Source organism: Coloeus monedula (genome assembly GCF_965178545.1).
Source record: "Coloeus monedula genome assembly, chromosome: 4".
Taxonomy (NCBI): domain Eukaryota; kingdom Metazoa; phylum Chordata; class Aves; order Passeriformes; family Corvidae; genus Coloeus; species Coloeus monedula.
In genome coordinates this window covers 62,857,397-62,884,752 of record NC_138784.1, presented here as the reverse complement: position 1 = coordinate 62,884,752, position 27,356 = coordinate 62,857,397, and the positions used below count along the sequence as shown (strand labels likewise).

Here is a 27,356-nt window from a genome sequence, read left to right as displayed (position 1 = left end):
AATGCCAGAATAATCAATCTTTAATAACTCAAGAGAAAGGGCATCCAACAATAGCAGGTAAAGTGCAAGACATTTTTAAGGGAGTTTAAAACAAAAATAAATCTAAGAGTCAAGTACAATCTTACTATTTTGATTATATGAGCTTCAAATTACCATAGAATAAAAAAGCCTTAGAGAGACTTCAAGCCCGTTCTTAGAATACATAAGATTGAGACAATGCTTAAGAAGCAAAGTGAGAATATTGGGAGAGATCTGCTCTTACGAGATGAGAGAGATAAGCTAATGGAGGTTATGACTGAATGATGACCTTGTACCACTTCTAATGTCTCCGTATTAGAGTTCATCCACCATTTCTTATATGTTTATTGAAAAATAAGAGGACCAGAGGTGAGAAAAAAAGAAGTTAAGAGATCAGTCAGTACTATGAAAAATAAGGAAAGCACATGCAACTGAATTCCTACAGAAGCTGCACATTATCAGCAGAGATGCTATACATGACCAGGTTCACATTCATTTAAAATGCAAGGTCAAGTGTAAGCACTAGAACTGAATGTATTCTAAATTTCTCAAAGAAAATACCATGCTTAAAACCAGTAACATTTTACAGTAGATTTCTTTACCACTAAAGATTTTAATGGTTTTTGTTGTGGTTTAACCTCAGCTGGCAACCAAACCCTGCTTGCCACTCACTTGTTCCTCCCAGTGGGATGGGGGAGAGAATTAGAAGGGTACAAGTGAGAAAACTCATGGGCTGGGATAAAGACAGTTTAATAGGGAAAGCAAAAGTTCTCTGCACATAAGCAAAGCAGAACAGGGAATTCATTCATCACTTCCCATGGGCAGGCAGGTGTTCAGGCATTCCCAGAAAAGCAGGGCTCCAGCCCGCGTAGCAGTTACTGGGGAAGACAAATGCCACTACTCCAAATGTTTCCCCCTTTCCTCCTTCTTCCCCTAGCTTTATATGCTAAGCATGATATCATGTGGTATGGAATATCCCTTGGGTCAGTTGGGGTCAGCTGTCCTGGTGTCCCCTCCCAGCTCCTTGTGCAACCCCAGCCTCACCACTGGTGGGATGGTGTGTGGGGCAGAAAGGTTGACTCTGTGCAAGCACTGCTCAGCAAAATCAAAAATATCCCTGAATTATCCACATTGTTTTCAGCACAAATCCAAAACATGGCCTCATACCAGCTCCTAGGAAGAAAATTAACTCTACCTCTGTCAAAACCAGCACAGTTTTACATCCAAGATTATCACAAAAGAGATGACAAAATGCCTTATGTTTACTGTTTACACATTAGTGACTAGTCAGCTATACTACTGCACATGCTGCTATAAGTTTCCTGTTCCTTAATGAAAGATGAAAAACATTTACCTTTTCAACAATGAAAGCTGCAATGATTCTAGAAGGGGTTGCTTCCCATTAATTTAAAAATTGGCTGAATACAGTTGCAGTGCTCCCTTCGAGCAATGATGTCTTGGGGTTTGTATGAGAACCATGTGACTGCAAATCAAAACTTGGAGGATAATGAACCTAGATAGCGTGAAGATTACGTCTTATAAGGAGCGTCGAGCCAGAAGTTTCTGATGCTTTCCCATTGGCACAATTACAGGAGATAAGAGAACACATTCACACTCCCACCACAAGATTATAATTAAGGAAAAAAATATATGGGCTGCTGTAAAGAATATTTTGCAGTCATTAAGTACTAGTCAAATCCAGTAGGCTAAGGAGTACTCATGTCTCTTCCTCACATACCTCTAGCCTTCTAAATAAAGAATATACAGGCTGTCAGAGCCTAGAATAAACACACACTCACGTGAAGTGTTTCAGAAGTCAGTGCTCTCCTACATCCTTGCAGAGTAAAAGAAGTCATTTAAAGGGACAAATACTTAAAATTCAACATGTAAGGTATACAGAGTTAAAACTCTGTATATTTTGGGTTTCCTTAAAGCATCCAGAAAGAAATTAATTCTGAAACAGATCTCATTTACAGTCTAGATAGCAAGTCAGCTCCTACTAAGAGGTAATTGCATGGCAGCTTATTATAGCTATCAGCTTAATTACGAAACATGCCAAGCAACAGTAATAGATCTCATTGGCAAAAGCAAAATAAGCTATTATTACTCCAGCAAGCAAGGTTCGGTCAATAGCCTTTCCCCACTTGCAGCTCATGGTCCATCCGACCCAGGCCTGGTACGTGCCACTCATGGCTGTCTTCCCACTGAACAACACAACTCTGCCAAGCTGATCCTCTCAACGCAGTTTCAGACTACATATATCCTGGAAGATTTCTTGCCTGTGCAGAAATAAACAAATATAGGCTAAACAGAGCACTGGGAATCAAAGAGAAAGAAAATGCAGAGGAGGTGTGTCAACGATGTCAGATGAATGAGGAACTGAAGGGCACAGACCCTCTCACTGGGAAAGGGCAGAGAGTGAACAGAACCCCACTGTCACAGGGGGATAAGACTGCTATAGAGTATTGTATAATCTATATATAGCTAGCTATATATATGTAGCTATACAAATTGTGTCTTGCTATAGACACAAGACTAAGACATCATGCAGCACGAACAGTGATTTTCAGGGAGCCTGCTGATACCCCCTCACTTGCAGCTTTCTATCAACAAGGACTTCGACTTCAAATACTTCCCCTTTTCAGCAATACCAAGTCACTAGCAGAAAACTTCACTAATAGAAATGCCATTGCTATACTGAACATAAAGACAATGAAGCTCCCCAGATAACACTGCATTGATTAATCTCTTGATTCTCATGATCAGAAGAATTAAAAAGACTGCTGTTACTTATCAGCATGTTGCACACACACCATACCATATGCCCATGCCCAGACTCTGAGGGCACAGCATATAATTCCCAGCATACAGGAAGAATTACACTTTTGGGGGATTTGTAAAAGCTTAAGAATATGCAGCAAAGTACACTGGAAGAAGAATCTAAGTGATGTAAAAACATTTATCTTGTTATCGGGTTTAGAGAGAAATTGTACAATTTGAAGCCTAGCCTCAAAATCCTGGAGCACTTGTACAATTGAGTAAGCTCCAGTCAGTAATGGAAGCTCGGTACTGGAACCAGTGCATATTCACCTACTGGGAACTACTCCCATCTAGAAATATTGACTTTACTAGCAATCAGCATGATACTCAGCACTTTTTCAAAAACACTTTCAAGATTTTGAAACTGAATATTTGATAATCTCTATGATTTAAGAGGAAATGTCCTATGATGCACATGAAGACAGCAAAATAGTGTAGAAGGAGGGGAGGCTGGATTAGCTCTCAGCAGACAAACCTTTGCCTACCAAATTACTTTGTTTCTGAAATTGCATGGGCACTAAACCAGTAATGATGTGTCTTTTCACCCCAGATTTCCAACTGCAGCAACAGAGAACTGGGACACCAGAGCTAGTACTCAAACTAACAAGTTTTGACAGGTATGACCCTGAGACACCACAACTTTTTTTTGATGGGCAACTGCCTAAGCTAGGGTTGTACCTCTCAGTATGGTCTGCATAAATTTTTTCTTTCACAGCTGTTTATGTCTATGTGATTTTTGGTACCAATGTTAGTTTGCATGGATTGGCATCTACTGCAATTGGATCACCACATAAACTTCTGACTTGATCCATGTTTTTTCTCAGTCTAAATGCTATGTACAGACAGAAACAGATGCTACAGTTGTGGACACGGCAGAACTACATAAAAAAAAAAAAGAAAAAAAAGAAAAACCACAAAATCAATTCTCACTTTTGTTTTAATTGCTAGTATGAGTGTTTGGTAACTCCTGTAAAAAGCTTGATGTTGCAAACTACCAGATATTTTAGTGCAATTTTACTGAAAGTGCTCTCGCTAAGTATGTTTCATTGATTAGGAAATGACAGTATCATCCAGGGAGAAGATGTTTGCTCATATTACCTAACGAGATTAAAGCAGCTACTTGTTTAAGCTTTGTTCAGAGACACTGGAGTTCCTAAGATTTGGAAAAAAGCATATGGAAACACAGACAATTTGAATAGCCCTAACAAAGCAGTTGAGGGCGGCAATTACTCTAAATATAATACAAAATGCTCCCAGCTGCCACAGAAAACCTCATCCAAATTCAGTTTTAAACTGGAAAAAAAACAAACCCTACCACCTCAGGCCTTTATTTGACCTCTTTAAGGGTTCTACCACTCCTGGAATGTTACCAAGTCATCTATACTATGAAACAGCAAACAAAACAGAAACAAAGTGGTTTAATATCATTCCAGTGTGTCTCACTACCACCAATCCTTGAGCACACCCAGAGAATTTAGAAAAAAGTAGTGTGCAAATTAGATTTAAAGTAGATAGTGTTTAAATCCAGACCTGCAGTATTTAATGTGATTAGTCTCAGATACGGAAAAAAGTGTATCTTCCATATTTGAATAAGTTAGATTAGTGTAGTGGTTTGGTCCAAAATACTCATTATGACAATAACAAACACTTAAACTTAGTTTACAAAGAGGACTGTAGCTACATTACGCCCTGAATGGAAGCAGCTTAGCAAGCCTCAGCAGCATCAGGATGCCCTGACTGAGCTGCTCCAAGATTTATCAGTGTCTTCCCACCTTCCTAAACTCCTTCCCACAAACAGCAACAATAACTGTTAACTTTCTTTTCATCTTGACAGAACGTATAGTAATAATAACGACAATGACAATACTAATAATAGTAATAATAATAATAATAATAATAATATCACCACAGAGAGGCTGGGAAAGGCACAAGTCGGTGATTAGAGCACACAGTGAGGTTTGTAGTTCAGTAGTTACTCAGTAACAACACCTGGTCACAACATAGCTTTTGCTTTTCAACTCCTCTATCCAGAAGTACCCTCCTCCCTGAAACTCATCCCAGCAGCCCAATGTTGAAAGAACTAAAACATAATAAATGCTTTCAGCGACACCCAGAACTGTTACTGTAGTTTTGTTTAGGCCACCAACAACCTCTTTGACATTGCAATGCAGCTCCTGAAGGAAATAAATGAGTCTTCCAGCCGAGGAGAGGCCGGGCACATGTGTCCAGCCAGGGGGAGTCACACGCTGGCTCTGCCCAGGACCTGGAGGCTGAAGGCTTACATGACCGCGACGCCGCGCAGGGGCAGGACTTCGGCCCGGGCACACTCGCTGCGAGGCACGTCAGGAACCGCCGGGGCAGAAATCACCGGGTCGGAGCGCGGACGGGGCGCCTGCACTTTGCCACTGCTGTCAGCATCACTAATCCCAAGAAACGAAGAGAGGGCCGTGCAGTGCGGCTCTCCCCTCTGAGCCAACACCTTGCCTACCGAATGTGACACCGCAGTGGTCGGGAACTAAGCACAGGGCTAGAAAACACGTATTTTGCGCCAGCCGGTTCCCGGAGCGCGCTGCATCACCGCCAGGCACACAGCCGCAGGCAGCGACCGGCGCGAGTGGCGCACAGCGGGAAGGGCGAGACGCGGGAGAAAGAAAGAGTGACTGCTCCGCGGCAGCGACATGTGCGCCCTCTCCGACCCCGGCCAGGGCGGGCAGCCCGGCGGCGCCGGACGATGCTCGGGGCCGGGCGGCTCCCGCGTGCCCGCCATGGTCGCCCCCCGCGCCCAAAGGCGGCGGGACGGCGGCGCCCACCCCGCCCGCTTTCACTTTCTTTTCTGGCCCCGCCGCCGCCCCCAGGCTGCGCGGCCCCGGGCACCCCGCGGGGAGCGGCCCGGAGCTGCCGGGGGCGAGGGGGGCAGCCCCGGCCAGGCCTCCACCGTACCCCCCGCACCGCCCCGAGGCCGGGCACCCTCGCTGGCGCCTCGGGGGAATCTCCCAGCCCCGGACAGGCGGGGAGGGGGCCGGCGGCGGCGGGGCCGGCCTGGCTCGGCGCCCTGCGGATGGAGCGCCTCGGCGGGTCCGGTGCTCGCAGAGGTGGCCCCCCTCCCGACTGCCCGTGCCCACCTTGTAGGAGTCGGTGGCGAGGAGGATGTTGAACTCGGCCCCCGCCGCAGCGCACTCCATGATGCCGAGCCCCGGGAGGCGCCGCACGGACAGAACCGGGCTGCGCCGCCGCCGCTGGCGCTCGGAGCGGGGGGAGCGCGGAGAGAGGGGCCGGGGCGGGGCGGGGACACGGGATCGCGACCGGGGGGGGCTGGGGGGGGAAGCGCGCGCGGGGGCGCTGATTGGCTGCGCCGCTCTGCCGCCGAGGGAGGAGCCGTGACGTCACCGCGCGGAGGGCCGGGGCCGGGGCGCCGGGGGTCTCTGATTGGTCCCGCCGCCGGTCGGTGCAGAGGGAGGGGCGGGCGGGGAGCATCCCGCTCCGCACGTTCTCTTTCATTGGGTCTGGGCGGGGCCGGCTCGGTGACGTCACCGCGCGACCGGCGAGCGCGCTGTCTCTATTGGCCGGCGGCGCGCGCTCGGCTGAACGGGCGGTGGGGCCGAGCGGGGCGGAAGCGGCGCGCGCGTGCGCGGGGGCCGGGGGGGTCCGGTTTCGGTTCTCGGCGGCCGCCGAGGTTCCGGGAAAGGGGAGGCGGCGGCACCGGCACCGCCCTCGCCCTGGCTCCGCGGGGGGACCCTGCTCGCTCCCGCATCCTCCCCCGTTCCCGGCCGAGCTGAGCTCCAGGGCGGCCTCTGCGCTGCACGGGCCCCTCTTACCCAGGGACTGGGGCTGATGCCCGTCTGCGAAAGGACCTCCCGGGCCTTCCAGAGCACCCTGATCTCCATCCACCTCCACTGCCGGTGTTCGGCACCGGCTGCCTCAGTGGAAGAACATGACACTTTTTGACAGAAAAGACTTCCGAGCCCTCTCTTAGGTTGCTGTTGATCAGCGATTACAAATAAAGTTACACCTGCTTTCCAAGAGCTTTCTTTTATACTCATTATAATTTTAACTGGTCTTCTAATTCGAGTAAATACTTGAGGTTTTTGAATCGCATTTGTCTGGTATTTGACTAGAGGAGGAAGAGGAGGCTTGGGTGGCTTTATCACTCTACCAGCACCTGACAGGAGGTTGTAGCCAGGTGAGAGGCGGGTTCCTCTCCCAGGGAATGGGAGAAGAGTGCACGGCCTGAATCTGCACCTGGGGAGGTTCAGGCCGGGCATTAGGAAGAATTTCTTCGCAGAAAGGATGATTAGACATCGGAATAGGCTTCCCAGGGAGGTGATGGAGTCACCGTCCCCGGAGGAGATTGAGGGAAGACTGGATGTGGCACTCCGTGCCGTGGTCTGGTTGACACGGTGGTGTTCGGTCATAGGTTGGACTCGATGATCTCAAAGGTGTTTTCCAACCTAATGGATTCTGTGAGCCTGTGAATTGTTCTGAGACAAGAGAGCACTCTTTTGGAGCAAGTAGCAAATACAGTTCCTGTCACAGCTGTGGCTCGTCTGTGACTGGAAATGGTTGTCTCACTCTCTGCTAATCAGGCATATGGAAAAATAGCTAACTGTTAACAATGCTACTCTGCTGCATTAAAAAAGAGAAAACCAACAAAAAACCAACCTGGTCAGTTAGCCTTTTCTGAAAAACCATTGGTGAATTAACACTTCAGTTGTTATTTGATGGTATACAAATCCAATAACTGTATAACTACTGTTCATTAATATGATTCAGAAACATTGGGTTTCGCCAGTCAGATTTTGGTAGAAATAAGAATGTCCAAAAAAATTGCAAAGGGTAAGATTGGAATGAGATCTAGGTATTTCTGATGTCATTCTGTATAGATCCTGGTGTATCCATAATGCCACTGTGAGCCACATTAATTTGGTTACCCTCGTGAGTCCCTGCTGACCTCGGCATGCTCTTGTTTTATGCCGTTCCATGTGAGAAAACCACTGGGTTTATACATATAAATACATATACCTTGCCCAGAGAGGCTGTGGGGTTTCCCTCACTGGAGATATTCAAGAACCATCCGGTCACAATTCCATGCCATGTGGTCTAGGCTGACCCTGCCTGAGCAGGGAGGTGGGACCAGATGACCCACTGTGGTCCCTTCCAACCGTACCTATTCTGTGATTCTGTGGAAGTACTTTCATTAGTTTTCTTAGGAGGGAAAGGGTTTCCATAGCACAGGAAAAGGTCTGTGAAGAAGTTGGAAACATTAAGAGACTACCGACATCAGGAGTTTCCTGTACACTTCCGTCTTGTTTGAGTGCTGTTTTTCAATAAAATCTGCTAATAGCAGTGGTAATTGCTGTTATTGCTATTAGCCACCACGAACTTGCAACTAATTCTTGTCTCAGATTTTCTACTTGCTTTTGTTCAGTCTCATGGACACAAAGTTATCTTCTTACCCTAACTTCCTCATCAGAGCAAAAAAAAATTGAAATTTTCATTTTCTTTCTAAGGTCTCTCTGTAGGTCTTACCCTTTTTTTCTCTGTCTTGTTTGTTGCTTCATAGACAACCCAGGCTGCTCTCTTCCACTGGCCAAATTTATCTACATGTGCTTGCTAGTTTAGAAAGCTGCTCTACTTTTTCCACATTCCCCTTAAACATAAAAGTATTTTTCTGAAATTGTCTGGACTTTTCCTTAATTCCTTCTGAAGATTCCTTTTGTGGAGTCCCATCAATGTGACGACATGATCATGGAATAATTTGAAATTATCTTTGTATACAAATCTCCCATGTTTTGTCAAAAAACTTTCTTCTGAGGTGTCACATCAGGATATTGCCCCTTAACACATCTTTTATCTGTATTGTCTGTCCTTATCTTTTTCATGGTGAAATTTCTCTGCTGCAAGGGACAAAGCTTAATTTATTTTTTTAAAATTCTGCTTTAATACAAAACTGATTAGTAAGAAGAAAAGTTATTTTATCAGATCAGTCTTTTATCTTAATTTCAGCAAGAAATTGGAAAAGTCAGAAAAGTATTACAGGGCTTGTTATTTGGTTGTTTGGGGTTTTTTTTGATGGAATTTTTCACCACAGAATTCTGCTGATATATCTTCAAGCCTTCAATAGAATAATTAATGATGATTTGCTCAGACAGAACTTTTGTCAGCATCTCCTTCCTCCTCCTGCTGGCTCTTTCTTGTATCTTACAATGTGCCAGAACTTGATTAATGGTTTAATTTAGCTCATATGAACATATCTTAAGCTGTATCTGTAATGAAATATTGTAAAGTTAGGGCATTTCAGAGTATTAATAGAAAATGGTACTATGCTAAACAGAACTGTGTTAATTCACTATTTGCTAGGGAGGAGGACATATTTTAAGTTTGGAGAAAATTAAGTACAACTCTTGCAGCAGTAGATGGTGGGAGTACTGTTACAATGTTGGAAGAGAAATAATCCTGGGAAACTCAAATACTTGTGTCTCGGTTTTGAAAGACAGGTGTCTGCTAAGGAAGGCAGAAGCCCCCCTTGAAGTGGCAGATATAACCCCTTTTCTCTCTAAGTTACTGTATTTTGAAATCAAGGGCCTTTAGGCAAAGATGTGGGAAATAGGAATAACAGTTCTTTACTATATATATATATATATCAACTTGCTTTCTGTGCTGTATCTGTCATCTATTATCTGTAAAACCGAATTTGGACTGTTCAGCTGCCTTGTTGAAATCAGGATTTGTAATGTATATGGGGCTTAACTTCTCCCTCCAGATTGAACCATACCAAGGAATAATGTTCTTCAATTTAAATGCGAGCTCAGCTAAATTGTTTCTGATACAATTTGCCTACTGACAGAGTTGGAGTTCTTTAACAGTTATCTTCCAAAGTTTTCCTTGGGCATGTGGAAAGATTTCTAGAGATGCTTGTTTAGATATTTTTAATCAACAAAGCTCTAATGGTAGCTTTAATAAATTCATATTAATCCAGGGACATGTTTTGTTCCCCAGGGATTTCTGATAATAAATCTTTGTAGCAGAATTGTGGAGTCAGCATTTTATGTATATAAAGTCCATAATGTAGTCTGCTACTGTATCTGGAGGAAAACTATCCTGCAAATATATCCTCAGGCTGATGTCTTAGGAGGAATGCAAGGACAGTCAAATTAAGATGAATATTACATTAAATCCTTTCTTTGATCGCTACTGCAAAACTTGGTATTTATTTCATCTATCTGTGAGAGTCCCATCACCACTGTGTAGAGGATCTCTCTGACTGGAATTTCTGCACACACCATGGTTATGTACAGGGCGTGAATTTTCTTCTCTAGTGTTTCTGGTTGTTTTGGTTGTTAATTCTGAGCCTGAACCAATCCCCTGTGCTCCCTTTATCTGGGTGATAATTCCAAGGCATATTGACAGATTAAATGTCAACATTGTTTCTTAATACTGTTGTTTTTCTTTTCAGATATACTGGCAAAAGGGCAGAATTTTAAATGTGCTTCTTTGTGTTTGGCGTATCTAGTGCTTGTGGTGGTGTTCAAGCTTACAATTTTTGGTAACAGGTGCCTTGGTGCCTGGTGGCCAGACTGGTGCAGCTGGAGTTTATCAGGTGTCTGTCACTTGCCACCTCACTGCATATGGTTCTTTGCTATGAAGCTGTAAGGAAAACAGAGTGGAGCCTGTAGACATTTTTCCCCCAAGGCTAAACTCCTTTTATCTTTCCTAAAGCTTCCTATCCTACTCCATTCTGCAACATCTCAATTGTGTTCTTGTAGTGTACTTTCATCTTGGATACCTGGCTGGGAGTCCAGAGTAAATCAATGCATAATTGGTTAACACCATCTAAGCAGGTTTTAACGTGCACAAGAATTTAATTCTCATTGCTAAACCATATCCCTCAATAGTCCTGTTAAATAGTATCCCAATCACAAGGAATCATGGAGAAGTAGATTCTTTTGCATAGAAGTGAATAAAAAGTTCTGGCTCATATTCAGTGAATGAAGCAGACCTAGTGTTTCTACCTTGTAGTTTATAAAAAGGCTTGTGTAGAAGTTTCTCTTTAAAAATGATGGGCTATGCAGATTGTATGTATGAAAAACTGACTTGACTGTATGTATGAAAAATAAGAGCAATTTCTTTATCTCTGCGGTATATAAGACAACGTTAAATCTGGTGCAAGATTATGTTTACAGGAGATGGCAAATTCTTCTGGTGAGCAGTCACATCGGATTATATGTAATTTGACATTTAGATCTTTTGTTTATGCAAGTGTATATATATATATATACATACAATCCCTAATACTCGTTTGAAATACTGCTTGATGGTCTGTCTGCAGACCTGTTCAGTCCATGGCATAGCATCTCTTTTCTGAACTCCGCCTACCAAGTGGTGTTTATATGACTGCAGGACCTGGGTCACAGGACTTTGGCACAGCTAACCTTCACATGTTTGCCATTTTTTGTGCTTCTGAACATGACTCACAGCAAGTCAGCTTTTCTTTACATCTTTTTAAGAACTACATATGGCCACTAGGTCTTATCTTTGGAAGTCAATGCCTGTGTTTCTGCAGGGACTTGTGTTGCTAGCCTTCCAGACATGCTGTGAGACTTCTTGCCTTGACTTTTGGAAGAGGTGAATTTCAGATTGTGGTGATGGCTTTGTATGACACCACATAAATTGTTATTTCTTGGCTTACATTGCATACCCAGTACTGAGGTGTTTGCATGTTTTTCAAAGAGTAACAGAAGTTCAGTCACTTCATCGCTCAGAGTATTGTGAAGCTGAGGTAGCTTGAAAATACTGTCACACGGATGGGTGAAATGGCACAGGACACCCTGAGATTTACTGTTGCAAAGATGTCTGACTGGTTCTGAATTGACACTATGTACCTAGCACAGTTCACCAGTTTTGGCTGTGTCCCAAGGTGCCCTCTACCAAGAGCCACTCAGGTGGATCTGCTGTCTATCTTTTCCCTGCTGGAGTCTCCTCATGAGATGGGTGACAAGTAAGTGTTGCTCATGGGTATTTGAGTGCATCTGTCTAGCATCAGCTTGGATCAAAAACACCCTCCTGAGCAGGAGCTTGCTGAATCTAATGCAGCTTTTTAAAGGTAAAGGTGCAAGTCTTGCATTTCTGGGTTTTCTTGGTTTTGTACTGTGGTTCAGATATACAGTGATATGGAGCTGGCTTGGGTTAGTAAAGCTGGTTCTTTATGTTCCAGGTCATATAAAAATGGCAAAACTGCTTCCTGAACTGACACCAAATGCTGTGTAATGTTGTTTGTGCAGCACTGTACCTGAGCCAATAAACTCTGTAATAGTAGCCTCTGAGCTATACCGAGTGTGTCCCTGGCACAATTAATGTGCAACTAAAATAAGCCTCTGCAGCTGGTCAAGTGATGGCTGTGGAGTGTGGGATGCAGTGCAGGAAGGGAGTTAACAGGAATATTAGACTCAATCACCTGTACTTTTTCCACACACCAAGGTTCCCAAACAAACAAACAGCTGAGTCTCTTTTTCTTTTGAATAAAGTGAGCACAAAGAATTTTCTCTGCCTCCCAAGCCAAATATCCTCCACTTCATTATAGTGATGAGTATCAGCTTGGTCAAATAAAGTAGAGTTCATCATAATGAATTCATCTGATTTTTATAGGAAAATGAATGAAATATTTCCAATACATTTATTTCAGGATTCAGATATTCTTCTAAATTGTTTCTTCAGCAGTTTTCAGACAATGCAGAATTTGTGATGTTCTGACATAGCGTGAAGATTTTACTGCTGTTTATCTAGAGTTAAGTTTATAATTTAATCAGTGTTTACTGCTCTGGAGTAAATGCTGGGTCCTCTGGTGCTGAGACCATTTCTAGTTATGTATTTGTTTATCACCTGATGTGGTGAGGGTGGATTCAAACCAGAGGCTCTGCACTAACACAGTAACAACAGCAGCTACAGAGTCTGCAGGGCATAACTGAGCTTTGTGTGTTGGAGGGATCAGAAACCTGGAACTAAACTGACTGACTTCTGTTTTGTATTTCACAATACACAGTGTGTATTCAGACACAGAGACAGATACACAGTTGTGTGTCTAGGTGAAAATACAAGGTCGACAACACTTCTGCAGCACATGCAAAGTTCAGCCAAGCTGCCACAGTTATGTCTGAAGATCAAATGCCGCCTGTTCAGTTTAGAAATACAGAAGATGACTTTCTAATGATTCAGGTCTCCATTTTCAATCTAGCAGGATGAAGGTTCTATTTTCTTCATTTGGTTTGTACCTTCTGTGAAGGAAAGGAAAAAAAAGAAAAAATGGAACTCCCTAGAAACATCAATTACCCAGAATTTCTTTTTTCAATGAGTAGACAGCATGAAAGATTTACATATTTACTGATTGCCCAGTTTCTGTAATATTCATGCTGGCTTTGCAGGAGAATACCTGAAGCAAAACAAGATAAATCAACACATTTGTAAAAAGCAGTAGAGGGACAGACACTGGGCATTTTGCTAGAACCTATCAGTTAGAGGAGTTACGGTTTCACAGTTTATGACATCAACCAGTGTCCTCACATGAACTTCAGCCTTGAACTGTTTTTTCTCTGGGCTTGTGTTAACATGCTCAAACACTTTCTAGTTCAGTCTGATCCTGTAAAATGCAGTAGTACTCCAGTGAGCTGCTACTGACTTCAGTACACTCAGGCTCTTGTACACTGTGTCTTTAAAGAGAAGGGGGGAAAAAAAGAGAATAATTTATCCGTGCTTGCTAAAAGAATGGTATGGAGGGCAAGCTCTACTATACAGACAGTGTTGCGGCCAAAAAATATCACAAAGTTATAATATCTGTTGCAGTATAAGTTTAAAGAAATGTGATTTTTTTTCCCTGAGCATCCTTTCTGAAAGGGAACTGTGAGGTTTATCAGGGAAATACCTTTCTCCCGTTGTTCCTGAGGAGAGTGAATATAAATTGATAGGGATTGGACAGAGCCCCAAGCATTGTCCATTCTCTTAACAGTGCATCACAGATTACAGTTTGACTAGGAGACAAATCAAGACCATTTCAGTCGACAAGAGTATCTGTAACTGTGGCTGGAGCTGTGATGCTGCGTAAGGATGCAGTGCTGTTCTGCTAAGTCATCCCAGCTGCAGGTGAGGAAACCCAGCATACAGATGCAGGATCATTTCTGCTCCCTCTGAGATGGTGCATGCAAATTGCTGTTGGACTGAGCCATTCCTTGGGCTCCTTCTGTGCAGAGGTTGAAATTGTCTAGGAGAACACCTTTGAAAACAGGGACATCCTCATGGAAATTTATATTTTTTGTACTTTGTTGCTTCTTAAGGTAAAAATGAAGGAAAAAGATTTATCTTTAGAATATTAGCCTAAGCTGATAACAGGCAAGAACTGCCTCGGGTGCTTAAATTTAGGATGTTAGCAGTCTGTTGACTTGAGCAGGATTGAAACTGGCGTGTTTGGTGAGTAATTGCAAAAATTATGAAGTTGTGTCTAATTAGACTCATTTGCAGAACTGGAGGTCTTTCTCTTTGATGTCTTAAACATAAATGATCTCTGAAAAAAAATTGCTGGATTTTTTTAAAGTGGTCTTACACAATATTTGCACGGCACAGGTCACTGTGGTTCCCAAGGTCTCTGTGGAGAGATTTACCTGAAATGCAGAGTCACTGGAGCGATGGACATGCTCCAAGAGCACTGCCCTGCAATCCTTACAGTGTAGAAGAGATGTAGATTTCTTCTTGGTCTTCTTGTAGACCCAGTCCACCCTCAATGCTCTGCCCAGAGCACAGCCAGTGGGCTGGCAGCTGCCTCAGTCACTGGGGCTGGGGCGCAGGGTGGGAGTCCCAGCACCGCCCTTTGCTCTGGGGCTGCTGCTTAAACACGTGGGGAATTTTCTGCTCCTGCTGTCCACATGGGAAAAGATTGCAGTTGCATTTTGTGAAGAGCTTAATCCCATTAGTGTGCAAGGAGCATGGCCTAGAAATGTGCTCTGGATGTAAGCAAAGGAATGGGCTGAGGAGAGGCAGGCACTGGGGTAGTCAATCTGCGAGCATGCACAGAAACAAACTGATAGGCACCCAGAGGTCCTTGGGATAAACAAAGAGGCACCTGCTACGCTATACAGAGTTTTCTATGAATGGTACATTTGGATTTAGGTTTTTTTTTCTATTAAATTCTACTTCACTCGCATTTGTCCTGATTTTTATTTAGTGCTTTGTAATTAAATATGAAGTGAAAACTGTAGATTGGCGCCTACTGTGGCAGGATGAGACAGGGATGAACTTTATGCATCAATTTCAATACAGATCAGACAGATGCATAAATTTAAAAAACCCCACAGTACCTTAAATTGTGAGGCTGAGGAGTAGAAGAAAGCACTGCCTGTGCCTATTAGGGAGAGAGATGGCAGGCATTCTATGTAACAGCTTGTGCTGCATCAGGAGTCAATGTGGGGTCACAGTTGGAGCTATTTGATTTGGATTGCACCTACCTAACAGATACCTGTAGGCCCTGGCTTTGCCCTTTCACTGTGGTGACATTTGGAGAGTTTGCCAATTTGATAAGTTGCAATGAACTGAATTACAGCATGGCCCCCTGGACACAGCATTTCCTCTGTCCTCCCGCTGGTTTGCCAAGCTCCCAGAATTCAGTTCCTGCCTGTAGTTTCATTTCTTCCTCAGTGCTCTCGAGAAATGAACCAAGTAATTGGAACACACCCCTGAAATTCAGACTTGTTTATAGCTTGTCCTTTCTCTGGATTGTTGGCAAGATATCTTTTGTATTTCTCTCTCTGTAAATTTGATCCTGAGATCTCAAAGATAGTGGAAACAGAAATTAGATTTTAGATTGCTAATTTTTAGAGGTATGATTTTTGTGTCAAAATACCACTGAAATTGGGATGAAACAATAGTCATATCCTAGTATTACTTCTTAAACAAGAATATGAGATAATATTCAGAAAAAAAAATCTGGCATTTATCTTATCAGGCAGCAATTAATAATCATTCCACAAATATTTGTGGAAGTTTATGGGCCAGTGAACCCACTGAGATGAATAGGTTGTGTCAAATACTTGGTGTCAGATAAAATGTGAACTTTTCCACAGCCCCTGGAAATTTTACTATATTGAACCAGTGCCTTCCTTATGTTTTCATTTTCCATTCACTTTGTCTTTCTGTTTAATGCACCTATTTTTCTGCTGTTGGCAGGAGTTTCTTTCTTCTTGCTGGGGAATTGGAAGGTATCTGATTTACTTTTTCTCTACAGATACCTCCTTCAATGTTTTACACAGTAATGTTTACCCTCTTTATAAACTGATCATAGTAGTGGAAATTAATGCATATTCCTGTTAAGAGAATTTATTCTATGTCACTTTATTAGGGTTTATGTATTATCCAGTCACCTAACTTACATTGTCACGACGATCTGCCATTTTATTCCAATTAAAAGATTTACACTTAGAAGACTTTCGAGATTTAAGTAACAACTAACTGATAAATGTCGTGCAATATTTGCTAATCCCAAAGGTCTTTTTTTACAGAGAGAATGGAAATGCAACAATGGAAATTTGAGGGAGAAATGTCCGAGTGTGTAGTTCAAGCAGCAGTGTTCTATTTGATACTGAAATACTAAAGAGCCAAAACTTTTCCTCACAAAGGGAAATATTCAGAGAACAGTGAGGGTGAACTAACTAGCATGGAGCAATGGAAAAGAGTAGAAGTGAAATTAAAGACTGAAAATATACAGAAGACAATTAACGACTGAAAATATCAAGAAGAGAAAATATCCAGAAGTGGGAATATATATGTAGAAGAAATGGTCAGACATCCTTGTTTATGCCAGCAGTACTGGAGTCATCCTCTGTGCCCTTCCTATGAGTCATGGCTACAGGCAGGTTTTCAAGGGTTCCACTAGATCAGGAATTTTGAGTTCAACCTGGAATCAGGTTCCACAGAGGAATTTTGTCCTAATTTATGTATTGAGTCACACTGTGGTACAGTGGTGTTCTGCCTGTGTTACCCCATTCAGCATCTTTTCTATCATATCAGCTTTCCAAGAGCTCTACCTGGGATGATTTAATATGGTGTGCAAGGCAGGGTTAGGGCAACGAGGACAGCTGTGAAGTTCCATATATCCATATAACTATGAGAGCTCCAGATGCAGCCAGGATGTGATATGACTCCAGATTCAAACCTGGGAATCAGAGGATATTCCTGGATAGAATAGTGTAGTCTCTAAAAACGTAATGTTATGTTATTTTGAGCTGGTAAGGGAGGAGATGCATCAGGAAGGGAAAAAGGTTAGCTGAAGTTTTGGCAAATCCTGAGCTGATTTCTTTTTTGCCTATTTTCTGTTGAATCTCAGGCTACTCAAACCCTCTCAAAATTCATAGAGCTGTCCAGGTTGGAACAGCACTTAAAGGAGTTTGGCCGGCTACTCAAAGCAGGTCTATAAAGATTTCAGACAGTACTGTTCAGGACTTTGTTGTGTCAGGTCTTGAAAATTTCCAAGAATGTAGGTTCTCCACTGTCTCTAGAGAATTTGTTCCTGTGCTTAATTATCCTCCTAGTGATTTCTCCCCACCCTTACATTCAGCTGGAACCTTCTTCAGGCACGGGAAAGCTGCTATTAGGTGCTCCCTAAATCCTTCTTCAGGTACATAGGGCTGAATCACAGATCTGATCACACTGGATGAGTCAAGATTTTTCAGGAGGCACTAGCCTCAATCCTCTTCCAAGGAGGAGATATTTCTCTTTTGCTCCCTCTCTAAGTGCAACAGCCCAGGAAACCTTGCCAGTGAAGAATGAGGCAAAGGAAGTGTGTTTGAAAAGCCATGGTGGTCAGGCAAACTCCCTGGTGACTGGGAAAAGGGGAACATTGTTCTTGATTTTTCAAAAGGAAAGAAAACAAGACCTGGGAAGTTACAGGCTGGTGAGCCTCATCTCTGTGCCTGGGAAGATCCTGGAGCAGATCCTCATGGAAGCAATGTTCTTGCACATACAAGACAAGGAGGTGATCTGAGACAGCCATCATGGCTTCACGAAGGGTAAATTATGCCTGACCAATCTGGTGAGTCTGGAATTTTTGGAGCCAATAGATGCAGGGTTTCAGGGCTCCTCACCCTGTGTCAGAGCACTAAATAAAGCTGGCTCATCCATACGTTTGGGGTTTTCTAGAAGACTGAGCATGCTCTAGCCTAAAAAAAGAGTTGGAAACAAACAAGACAAGGTTTTCTTTTCGCTTGTCTTTCTAATAAGAAACTCTTTAAAGTCTACATGTATTCATGAGTTGTGTTATTTCTAGCTACTCACTCTTTCCTGCTTGTTAAGTGTCTTGGGGTGATTTTATGATAATACTGTAGTTCCCTATCATCTGCTTTATGCCCAGCTTTAAGCTGGGTCTGAGGAAAAGGGGTGGTGGGGGGAAGCCGGGTGAATTCTTCAGCATGGTTTGTGTTCAAGGACTCACACACACTCCCCTGTATTGCTCAGCCCTGCTTACAGTGGGAGAGAGTGGATTCCTGCTTTTAGCCAGCTTGTGAGCTGAGGCAAAAAGTTTTCTCAGGACTGTATACCAAAATCCTCCAGTACTTCCTTCTTCTTCTGGAACTGTTTGGCCTAGCTGTGATCCACGAACCAGATCATTGGACCCCGTGGACTGGCAGGGAGGCTGCGGGGACATGGCATCCTGGCCTCCGACCTCGGGAGGGGCTGAGCCAGCTACAGAGGGAACTCTAAATCCACCAGCTTTCTCCGCATCGAGGACGTTTAATATTGTAACAATTATTCATTTTTTTCCCCGTGCCATGTGGGCACTTTGTTTGTTAAAGAAATAGTTTTTTTCACTCTCCTCCAAGAAATTCCTTTTGTATCGGTAGGGGAGGGACTGCTGAAACCTGCCTTCTGTGGAGGAAACGTTTCCCGCTAAACTTGTCTCAAACCGAGACATTAAGTCAGAAAATTCCCCCAACACTTGCTCAGATGATGCAGGCTGTTGGGAACCCAGGGAGCAGTGGTTCCTGCCGTCACAACCAGAGATTATGGAAGACCCTGAATATTACGGCAACAGTGAAGCAAGATGGCCGAAGTGTGGTAAATAAATCCCTTGTTCCCCTTTTATTGTGCACAGAGAAAGCCTCTTCATGACTCTTGCTTATGACTTTCCAAGTGAGCTGATTGAAAGATCCATCAGAGGAGCAAATGTAGATTGCAACTGCAGGTGTCCCCCTTGAAGGGACACCCCAAAACAGGGCACTACCAGCAATGTAAATACCTTTAAGCAATTTCTGCAGTCATTATATCCTTTGATTGTTGACTTCAGGTGAAAGTAATTCAGAACAGTTCTAGTTCAGGAGGCAAGCTCGTGATGGTGGGATAAGTCTGTACAAGCAACACACGCTGAACCCTCTCTCTGTATAGGTACTTCTGTGTACTTTTTGAGTCTGTAAATTTGTCATAAGGAGGCAAGATGTACCAATACTCCTGTGAATACTTCTGCAAATACTGCTGTGATTTATTCATGTATAAAGGACTCTTGTGATATTTCTGATCTTCAGCTGAGTTATCTAGAAAAACACAGTGAACTCCTGCTTAGATTTAATATTCTTAATTTTAAGTGCCTAGGGAAAACCTGGACTTCATTTAGCGTCTTCTGAGCAACACCTATAAGCTAACACAGAAGCAGCACAATTGAAGTGCTTTAATCTTCTACTGCTCTGGCCGGCATGACTCTGCCTGGCAGTCAGTGGCAATGATGTAAGTACAGATGCCTTAATTTTTATGCTGGAATATAAGCTTTTACCCACTTCATACATGCTGATTATATACAACTTAGCTGTGTGAATAGAGAATGTTAAGAAGAGTCAAATTACATGAGCCTTGTTTCGTTCTCTGTTATCTTGATATAAAATGGGCATAAACATACTGAAATCAGTGGTGGTTACTGCAATGTGAAACAGGTGTAATGATTACAGAAACAGATAAATTTAAACTAATTTTCTTCTCTTCTGGTTTAAATAAAATAGATTATTAGGTGTGAACTCTGATTCAACAGAAGCAAAAGACTTCATTAGCACAACTTCAAAATGCCTTTTTTTTTTCTGATCCATGTCCAATTTAGTTTAATCATAACAATTAAATCTTTCAAAGATCAATAAAGACCTGTACCATTAATAAAATTCTTTTAAAACTTTGGATAAAATCAGGTTTTCAAATAATGAATAGAACTGCTGTATGTTATATTAGTGTGACTGAATATCGAATCAATATCAAGCCTATCGTGTTTAATCTGATTAAGATCACCAGGACTGGGTCTCTCAGTGTAAAAAACACTATCAGGAGAGCAGTATAATCTTATCTTCTATGGACTAGCCAGTGGACAAGATGAAAAGTATATTCTGTTATTCAGTGGACTGTGTTTTTACTTTAAAGAATCAATCACGGATTATTTATGTCATTATCAGAAGGTCTTGCATTACAAAATGAAATGAAAGGTGTGCATATCACTATATTGTCATGTACAAATATGTAGGAGACCAGAAGGTAAGGGACTAATGTGGATATCTCAAACCCTGATAGGTGGATGGCTGTGGAGCCAACCAAGGATTGCAGGTAAATCACCAAGACTTGTTGGTAACAATAACATGCTGTGAGAAAGAATGGGATGTGGTGGAGAAGGGGGCCATGGTAAGCAGCACTTTTGTGGGACAAATGTCCTTGTTCTGGTTCCTGGAAACAAGCACAACACAGTCCAGTACAAGCACAGGAATGAGATCAAGAAGTGGGCATGGACTGGTGGGGAGGAATAAACCACCCAAGACCCCCAAATCCTCTGACCCATTTCCAGAAAGGTCTGAAAGAATGGGCTGCACATAACAACTAGTTTGCATGGAAAGTGAGAATCTGTCATCAGGGTGGGGAAAATTATCTACAAAAGGTACTTCCACGAAGCCCAGGCAGTTCTCCCAGAACTCTGGACACCCCATCAGCTGCATCAACACTGGAATCAGGACTAGTGATCTCTTTCTTCCTTTCTTTTCTTTCTCTTTCTTCCTCTTCACTTCACTTTCTTTCTCTCTTCCCTTTCATCTTACCCCTTTATCCAAACTGCACTGCTGTGTACTTATACAAGAGGCCGGGGCTAACATAGCAATTTCCATGCAAAATGTATAATTTACTAATAAAACTTTGTGAGTTTTTGGAGACCCTTTGACTTCTGTTTTTCGTGTCAACCATGAGCATTTATGGATTTGGGTGCTCCCTTCCTCTTAAGGGTGAGACATCACAAAGTTGTTGAAGGGTTTTGCTAAAGCCATCAATGCAGCTAGGTTTTGAAAGCATACTTTTCTTTAATGAAGGTTGATTACATACACTCCTTGGTAAATGCCTTTTTATGTACTTCACACAGATTTTTTTAATGGGTGATTTTTCCTAGAACTGAAATTTTAAATTTTAATATCTCCTGCTGTAGCCAGATCAGAAGTCCAAAGAGATTTGAGATGAGAAGAATTTATATTCTCTAAGGTTTTTTATTTTGTTCTTATTATCTTACAGAGCTTTACAGTTTTGTTGGAGTTTTTTGTTTTGTTTTGTTTTCCAAGTAAGAATATTAATCCAGCATTCTGAATAAATTTCCCATCTCTTTATCTTAATTGGAACAAGGGTCTTCAAGTTATTTTCCACATGTAGTCAAACACTGCTGTACGGCTTTGAAAAGTCACTTCAATTCAGGGAGAATTTCCAAGTATATGAGAAATTTTGATCAATAAAATGGTAATCAAAAATAATATGTTTTGTACGTCTATATCTGCCTACCCTCCTAAGATCTTAGAACTCATTGAACATTGAAGGAATGAAGCATATATAATATATGGAGTAGGTAACATTATTTTCATTTAATAAATTGAGAAATCAAGGCATACAAATTTGTAACCATTTTTAAAATGTCCTCTGGGGTTTTTTGGTCAACAGCTTTGTCCCAGGATCTGGATTCAGAACACTTCATGGACTTTAATTGTGTTTAGCCCTTGAATCTTCAAGTCCATGTAGTCATCTGGAAGAGTTACCATTTTTTGTGGAGCCTTTGTTGCTGTGTGTGCCTCATTCTGTGATCACTCTACTTTGTGTTTCTCCCTGACCCGTATTGTAGCTCAGACAAGGCCCCCACTCAGCAGTTTGCAGCCAGGGCCCATTGCCATGGGCACTGCATTTTTCTGCTATTTTCTATTATTCTTAAAGGGGTTTTTTGCCATTCTTTTTGCTGTCCGTATTCCTGTTCTTTAGCCTGTTTAAGTTTAGGGGATTATTTTTTGTTCTTCTTATTCTCAAAGACAGATGTCCCAGACTTCATCCTCCTATAGAAGAAAGATATGGAACTTAGAATTGACATGGTTTGTGTGGGGCTGTGCTGAAAGAGGGGGGTCAGGTTTTGCTGCCAGGGGGATTTCCTAGCAGTAGTGCTTGAAGGGGGTGCTTGTTAGCAGCATGTTGGTTCAAGATTTAGGACACTAAGTCTATGGATAAGGACTTGTCAAAAATTATCTCACTTAAAATAATCTAGATGAAAGCTTTGATCATGAGTCCATCATGGTGCCACAGGTAGTTTGGCCTTCATGTAAGGCCTGTCATGGTAGAGAGAACCTTGGACTCTGGCTTGGTGTTCCCATTCAAGGTCAAGAATACTGCCCTAGGTGAAGTCCATCCAGTGGAATCAGGAAGCATATTTCTTCCTGTCACCACCATCCTCAGTCTTCATGCCATGGCTCTTGGCTGCCCAGAAGCCTAACATTGCTGACTATTTTGCCTTGTATAGTTGCTTCAACCCTAAGAGAAGGGAGAAGGGGCATGAGTGTGACACACTGAATGTAAGCATTTTCCAAAGCTGTCCGAGCCACTCTTCCTGCTGTAGACCAATTACAGACAGTGGAGTGTGCTGGATTTGCTAACGAGGTGTTTCCCTTGTTTGACATCAGTTGGAGAAGACTCCTGCACAGAAAGCAGCTACATCACATCAGTTACTCTGGTTAAGACTATGCTGCAATAACTGTGTTGACTGTGTACATTGTATTTGCAGTTCTACAAGGAAAAGCTTGCTCTGAACAGCATCCACTTTCTGCCACTGGTGTGCTTTTCATCATGTTGCTACTGCCAGCATTATTGCCACTGCATTTATTCTCCATACATGGGAAAAAACACTACAGCACTTCCACATGCCTCCCCCACCCCTTTTCTTTCTCTAGAACTTTCTGGGCTACAGTGTTCCTTCTCTGTCTTCCACTAACCTTGCCAGCCCACACTGGCATTCTCAAGAGTCCAAGAAGTCATCAGCAGAACCTTTCTAATGGTATGCTAAAAGGAGGGAGAAAGGCTGGAAGAAATAGGTACTTTCTGGTAAAACAAAGCAAGATAGGAAGCTCTTAATTCTTCACATGAATGAGTTTCAGTTCTTCACATGGATGTAAGTCAGCATGAGATAGTCAGCTAGAGATAACTTCCACTAAAAGCCATTAGAACTTACTCTTCCAGTCCCTGCCTAAACACAGAATCCATGGTGTGTCACCAGACCCACTGGGAATGGGGCAGAAATTGCAATAGCAATGAGAACTCCACAAAATTTTTAGAATCATAGAATACTTCCAGTTAGAAGGGACCTCAGGAGGTCTCAGCCGTCAGTGGGATCAGACTGTGTAGCTCAGGGCTGAATCCAGTTTGGTCTTGAAATCCTCAAGTGATAGGGGCTCCACAACTTCTCTGGACAATCTATTCTAGTGCTTGATTGTTGGGGACTTCTTCATGGTGAAGATATTGCTTGCATGCAGCCATGACAATGCTTTGCTTCCTCTGTGAATGCAGAGGTTCAGATCTCCTGAAGCCACGGTATGACAGCCTTGTCAGCTAGCAGTCCACAGCTCACAGCTTCTTAGCTCACTCCGGAAAAACGCGGTCTCAGACTAATTAAACAGACAGCTGCAGCCCTTCACGAGTTCCAGTAACATATTGCCCTTTGCTGCTTCCAAGGCTTTCAGGAGGAATATGGTAACTCACATGGGCTTTAGCCTAGTCTGTAGGCATTCACTGAAATTAAACAACCCTTCAGTTTCCAGGTTTTACATAAATAATGATGTGCAATGAAAATGTGATTGGGGACTTTGAAGCCAAAAGAAGGTTTAAGGAAAATAAGAAAAGAAAGGGAGTGCACAGGGAATGAGGAGGACAGTCTGTATTCAAAATTACCTTGTGCCATTTTATATATCAACATTTGCACAGGAATTCAGAATCAGATTAGGTTTTATACAGCTACCCCCAAAATAGTTGGATATATTCCAGGTATTTATTATGTGCTGAAGCACCTGCCAGCCAAGAATGTGTTGTGAGAGATCACCTTCTTATGTTCTCAAGGAATGTCCATTACCCTGGCCTTGGGACAAGTTGTGCAGCAAAACTTAGTTGTTAAATCTCTGAATGCTGCTTTCATCTGGTGTCTGAGAGGGACAGTTAAAGGTTGAGAATCTTTAAAGGAATTTGAGAAAACGAATATCCATCATTTAGCAGAGTGTATCTCAATTTAATGTATCTGACAGACAAAAGGTACACATGGTGTGACAGTAATTACCCTAGGGTAAACATCAGTAATCTGTGAGTCTCTCTGAGACATCTTTGTGGTGTGATTCTAGAAGTTTGCAACTATCTGGAGTAATGTGATCCGTATACAATAGATATATAAAATGTATTTTAAAATATTGATTTTTTTTTTTATAAACATGTATTGACACATCTATCTGAGATAAGTTGCACATAGGAATTCAGTGGAGCTACTATTGCCATAATAGTAAAAAAAAGTGCAGTATGTGGCAGGTTAACTGACCTCTGTATTTTATTTCTGCCTGATGAGGGGGCACAACTTGTGCTAATGATGACATTTTCACAGTCTGCAGCATCTAATATTACAGTATAATGTATCTATGACTCAAAACCTCTGGCACACTGCATGACTTGGGTTTTCTGTGAAATGTTTGCCAATGTTTCACTTTCACATTGATATTTATTCTTTTATCCAGAGATGTATCACTCAGACCTCCTGTGTCTGTGGTTAAGGAGATCTTTGGCCATCACATCTGCTGACAGCAGAACTGACTGCCTTAGCAATTGTGTAATAGCACTATTCTATTTCCATTTTTGATTTACTAGAAGTAGGATTATGGTTCAGCATTAAAATTAAGTGCCTGACTACTGCAAACTCCATGGCATGCAGTGTGGTGGAAATCACTGTTCAGAGTGTCAGGAATCACGAAGAGCAGAGCAGCCGAAACAGCCCTGTGGGCAGCAGAAAGCTGCCACATGCTCTGTTTCCACTTTCCCACACCACCCATCCCATTGCCAGGGAGTTTTGTGGGAACAATTGTGACTGCAGAAAAAATAAAGGAAGTTGACTCTGGGAAGGAGGGAGAATGGCGTTTCATGTTGAATGTTTAGCTGTTTGTGGTCTTTTTTCTCTTGATATCCAAGTCAGAGATCGGAAGCTTGTGTGGCCTGGCAATAAATTAAGTAAAATTTCCCAATCTGGACTGTTTTGTCTGTGACAACTGCATATAAAACTGGTTTAAATATCTTAACTGTGTACAAAAGCCTGTCCTACATGAGTATTTTTCTGCATTTGCAGGAACAGTTTGTACTGACTACTTGCAAATGTCATATCTATGTACAACTTGATCCCTTCTGCAACTGCTGAAGCATCAGAATCGTGTGAGAATGCCAGGGACAGTCCACCTACAATGTTAACACCACATACACATTTAGATACACAAAGGAGATGAGCTACAGCAGTAGCTACCTGGGGGAACATGTAGAACTGTCAAAAATTCCCATCTGGAGAAGTCCTGTGTGTCGATTACTTAATTATGGATGTGTTGAGGAGTTCAGACCTGTTTTCAAGGCAATCTGTTGTCTCAAACCAGCTTTACTATCTCGTCTTTGCTGATGACAAGACAGGAGGTTCCTGGACCACCCAGGGAATTCAAGACAGCCTTGTAATGAGTTGTAATTAGGTATAAATTATTATGGCAACCATACATTAACTTTATGCTTTTCTTCATCTTAGTATTAGTAGATTTCACTGTTTGCATGTTTTTATGCACTGGAGCACAACAGGTGTATTCATCAACCAGCCAAGGCTAAAAGGGAAAGCAGGGTGGCCTTACAAAACCTCTGGAGATCACAATCTGTTGATTTCTTTTGCTAAGGTAAATGAGTGTTGCCTCGTGGTTCTGTTTCTTCTGCTCTCCAGATTCCTAGAGACACTTTGTCTTTCTGAAGTGCTGTTTTTCCCCATCCCCAAGAATTGTGCCCCAGACCTGCCACATGGGACACTGAGCTGCTGAGGTTCTCCGAGCTCTGCTAGACCATAGTGTTCAGAAACAGTAGTTTTAGTACAGACTTTGAGAAAGATAGTGGATTTGTCAATAATTGCTTCAGGGAAATGATTATATTACCAACACTACCTTGGGCAATCCCCCTTTCCCTCAATAAGGAGGAAAAGACTGCCCAAGGGATGCATCTCCATGACGGTGTCCACAGCAGGTTTAGCCTATGTTTTACCAAAGAAACAGCTCTCAAATTGATGCAGGAGGCCTGAATTGGATGATAATGTGATGGGGTATGTTTTGATACAGAAAAGAGAAGCACAGCCACTCTCAGCAACCCCAGCAGTAGAGCTGCAACAGCTCAGTGGTGCCTTGAAGCAGTGTCCCACCAGCCAGTGGGACAGTCAGCAGCTGCTGTAATACCACATCTAGTCTCCTCAAGTTAGGGAGGAAGAAAGAGGAAACCGTATTTCTGAGAAAAGGGTTTTGAAACAGGAGAGATAAGTATTTGGTAATAGCCTGAGGTCAGGGAACTCTGCATCTGGGGTTTTCACTTCAGGTTCGGGTTTCTAGGGACGAAGAACCGTAACTCCTTCTGTGTGTAAGTGAATAGTGCCCAGCTAAATGTGGCTTCACTCCAGAGAGAACTCCAAGGAAATACCAATGGACAAATAATATCCATTTCCAGTTTAATAGCTGTCTGTGAGAATGGAGTGCAACACTGTTTAGTTTCGACCAGCAATAACCCTGAGCAAATCAGTACCATCTGCTCTCAGCTCAGAGCTTTCCTGATCAGCATAAAATGAAATAAATGCAAAAGTTTCAGAAAATAACAGCTACCCCCAGAATTGTCAGGCTAGCACCATATGTCAGTCTTCCTTTCCAGCAATGCCCCCAGAGCTGTGCCCACCATTACTCAGGAGTGACAAGGTCTGGATCTCAGGCCTGAAATGTTCTCACCCACAGTTTTGGGGCTCCAGCAAAAATAGAACAAGAATTTTGTCATGCTATTAAATTATGTTCAGCCTTGCTAACCTCTGGTGATGAATGGCTCCATCTGAATATAATGCTGCCAGCCTCTTTGCATCCATACGAAAAATAGTTATAATATATCTTAAGGACCTGTCAGGGAAAGAGCTACAGCATTTTTATGCAGGATAACTCCCT

General features: G+C 42.6%; 1 protein-coding gene across 1 annotated transcript in view; it reads right to left on the bottom strand.

Moving 5' to 3' along the window:
- Positions 1 to 6,103, bottom strand: part of NAMPT (nicotinamide phosphoribosyltransferase) — a 30,864-nt gene extending 24,761 nt beyond the window's left edge. Inside the window, exon 1 of the mRNA XM_082281100.1 lies at positions 5,961 to 6,103. Coding sequence (XP_082137226.1) covers positions 5,961 to 6,020 — 60 coding nt within the window. The 5' untranslated portion in view covers positions 6,021 to 6,103. The remainder of the gene's footprint in view (positions 1 to 5,960) is intronic.
- Between the last annotated feature and the right edge of the window lie 21,253 nt (positions 6,104 to 27,356).